At 41.7% G+C, this 2,196-nt stretch overlaps 1 protein-coding gene across 1 annotated transcript in view; it reads left to right on the top strand.

Moving 5' to 3' along the window:
* The first annotated feature begins 1,092 nt into the window (after positions 1 to 1,092).
* The window catches only part of LOC118323002 (zinc finger protein 501-like), a 3,943-nt gene continuing 2,839 nt past the window's right edge, over positions 1,093 to 2,196 (top strand). The window contains exon 1 of the mRNA XM_035654905.1: positions 1,093 to 1,386. Within this exon, the coding sequence (XP_035510798.1) occupies positions 1,215 to 1,386 (172 nt within the window). The 5' untranslated portion in view covers positions 1,093 to 1,214. The remainder of the gene's footprint in view (positions 1,387 to 2,196) is intronic.

Below are 2,196 nucleotides of genomic sequence, written 5' to 3'. Positions count from 1 at the left end.
TTAGCTTTTATTGGATAGGACAGCTTAAGACAGATAGGAAAAGCTGAGAGAGAGAGGGGACAACATGCAGCCAAGGGCCTTGGGTTGGAATCATTCAACTGAGGCCGTAAGGCCTTGGTACATGGGGCACACTCTCTGGTAACAAGTAAAATCTTAAAATCCATTCTAAAACGTACAGTAAGCCAGTGAAGGGAGGCCAGGATGGGGGAATGTGCTCTCACTTAAAAGAAGAGGAGGACTTTATAGTTGTCAAGTCAGGTTGAGGTAAAAACATGCATAACCCTTTCAAAATCAATAAAAGATTTTAAAAAAAGATTGGACCATGGATAAAATCCTCAGTTACCTCCCTTGGTAACTGATGAAAACTGAAAACAGGAACAATGAGTGTAACACATCCTGCCGGAATGAAAATGCCATTTCAGATTCTTCTGGACTGAGACACAGTTTAATCAATAATGTTGTATCAATGTATTTTAGCCCAGCTAACTTTAGGTGCTCAATAAACTTTGAAGTTCACTGAACACACAGTTAAGCTGTATTTATTGACAGCTACCTATCTTGGAGGGTACTGTTGAAATTAATAGTGGTGTAATGTTCTGTGAAACTGTGAAATTGCTTGGTTTTTGTTGTAAATACGGTATTGTCGCTTTAAATAACTTCGAATTACTCTACTATCTTTTTCTTACTATTATTTACTACCTGTTATTCTGATTGCTCTGATTAGTACGACATTGACAAGGTGCTGCTATGTATTACGGTGGTAGTAAATGCAGTAGCCCTGACAGTCCATTCTGCATGATGATTCATTTAATGTCTCTTACTTTAAATATATTTAGCAAATAGTACTCTACTGGTTCTTTTGCTTTACTGACCTTTTGTATACACCGTGCATTACACTGTGGTACTTCTACAGAAACAGGTGGTTGTTAGTTCAGAGTAGTACTTAAGAAAAGAGTACCAAAGTTGCTTGTGAAAATCCTTGCTACTGACAGTCAACACTCAAGTTTTTAATTAAATGCCCTCAGTTTAAAGCGGAAAGAAAAGCTCCCGCACTTCCGCTGTCGGAACTTGACAGTGTGACACCGAGCGGAAGTAAACAACCCAGTCGCTAGCAGTGTTATATGGTGTTAGCAGCTTCGTGTCGGTGCTGACTGAGCTGCAGACTGTGTTGTTTCCGCAGTGCAGCTGATGAGCTCCTTTGTAATTGAACCACAATGTCTTCAGTGGAGTGTCTGAGAGCGTTGGTGAAGCAGCGACTAACTGCGGCTGCTGAAGAGATATTCGGAGTTTTTACTAAAACTATCGTCGAGTATCAGGAAGAGATCGACCGTCAGCGCAGACTGCTGGACCTCGTTTGGAAACCTCAAATAAAGTTACACAGGATAGGTGTGTGCGGCTTTATTACTTTAATAACGTGATATAGAAGTTGTTCAGTCACTGTTACTAATTGGCTCGCATGTCTGCATTTGTTCACCCCCCCCAGTAGTAACGCCGTTATATCTATACGATGATGATGATCGATACGGATTTTTTTCTTCTGCCAATACGTTAACCGATCATTAGCTGCTTCTCTTGGCCAATATCGATAAGATTACCCATCAGTTCCGATTTGTGTCTTCTAAAAATAAGTTAATAACCAGTAGTTTCTACACACCGGGTGGTAAGAAAGGCTTTAGCTGTAGCTACAAGTGAGCAATTGATGATTTCATATTTAATTTCATTGTGTTTGTATATAACATAAGTTGACTCAGATAGAGCAGACCGTACTCCATATAAGATTATTTACGGAGACCCAAATGTTTCCACCATGAGCAAACGCTTGGCAATGGCGGAGAGGAAAAACTTCCTTTTATGAGGCAGCAGCCTGGAGCAGAGCCCGGCTCTAGGTGGGTGGTCGTCTGCCGTTGGGGTTAGAGAGGGGGGAGAGAGGGGGAGAGAGAGGGGAGAGAGGGGGGAGTGTGTGGGTGGTACAGGGAGAAGGACAAAGACAGAGACAGACGTGCACAGCAACAACTCTACTGGTAGAAATGACTAATAATGATGATGGCGACCATGACAACGACAACAATAGCCACAATGATGGGGAATTAATGAATAATATTAATATCAGTAAAATCAGAAATGTCTTAAGCCTACTCGTACATGTGGAGAGGGTGTCTGCCTCCTGAACCCAAACCACAAGTAGCCCTGCATTCA

Source organism: Morone saxatilis, unplaced genomic scaffold (genome assembly GCF_004916995.1).
Source record: "Morone saxatilis isolate NCDOM2014 unplaced genomic scaffold, NCSU_SB_2.0 Contig14, whole genome shotgun sequence".
NCBI classification, from domain to species: Eukaryota; Metazoa; Chordata; class Actinopteri; family Moronidae; genus Morone; species Morone saxatilis.
The sequence above is the reverse complement of the archived record's forward strand: the minus strand, read 5'-3'. Positions and strand labels throughout refer to the sequence as shown.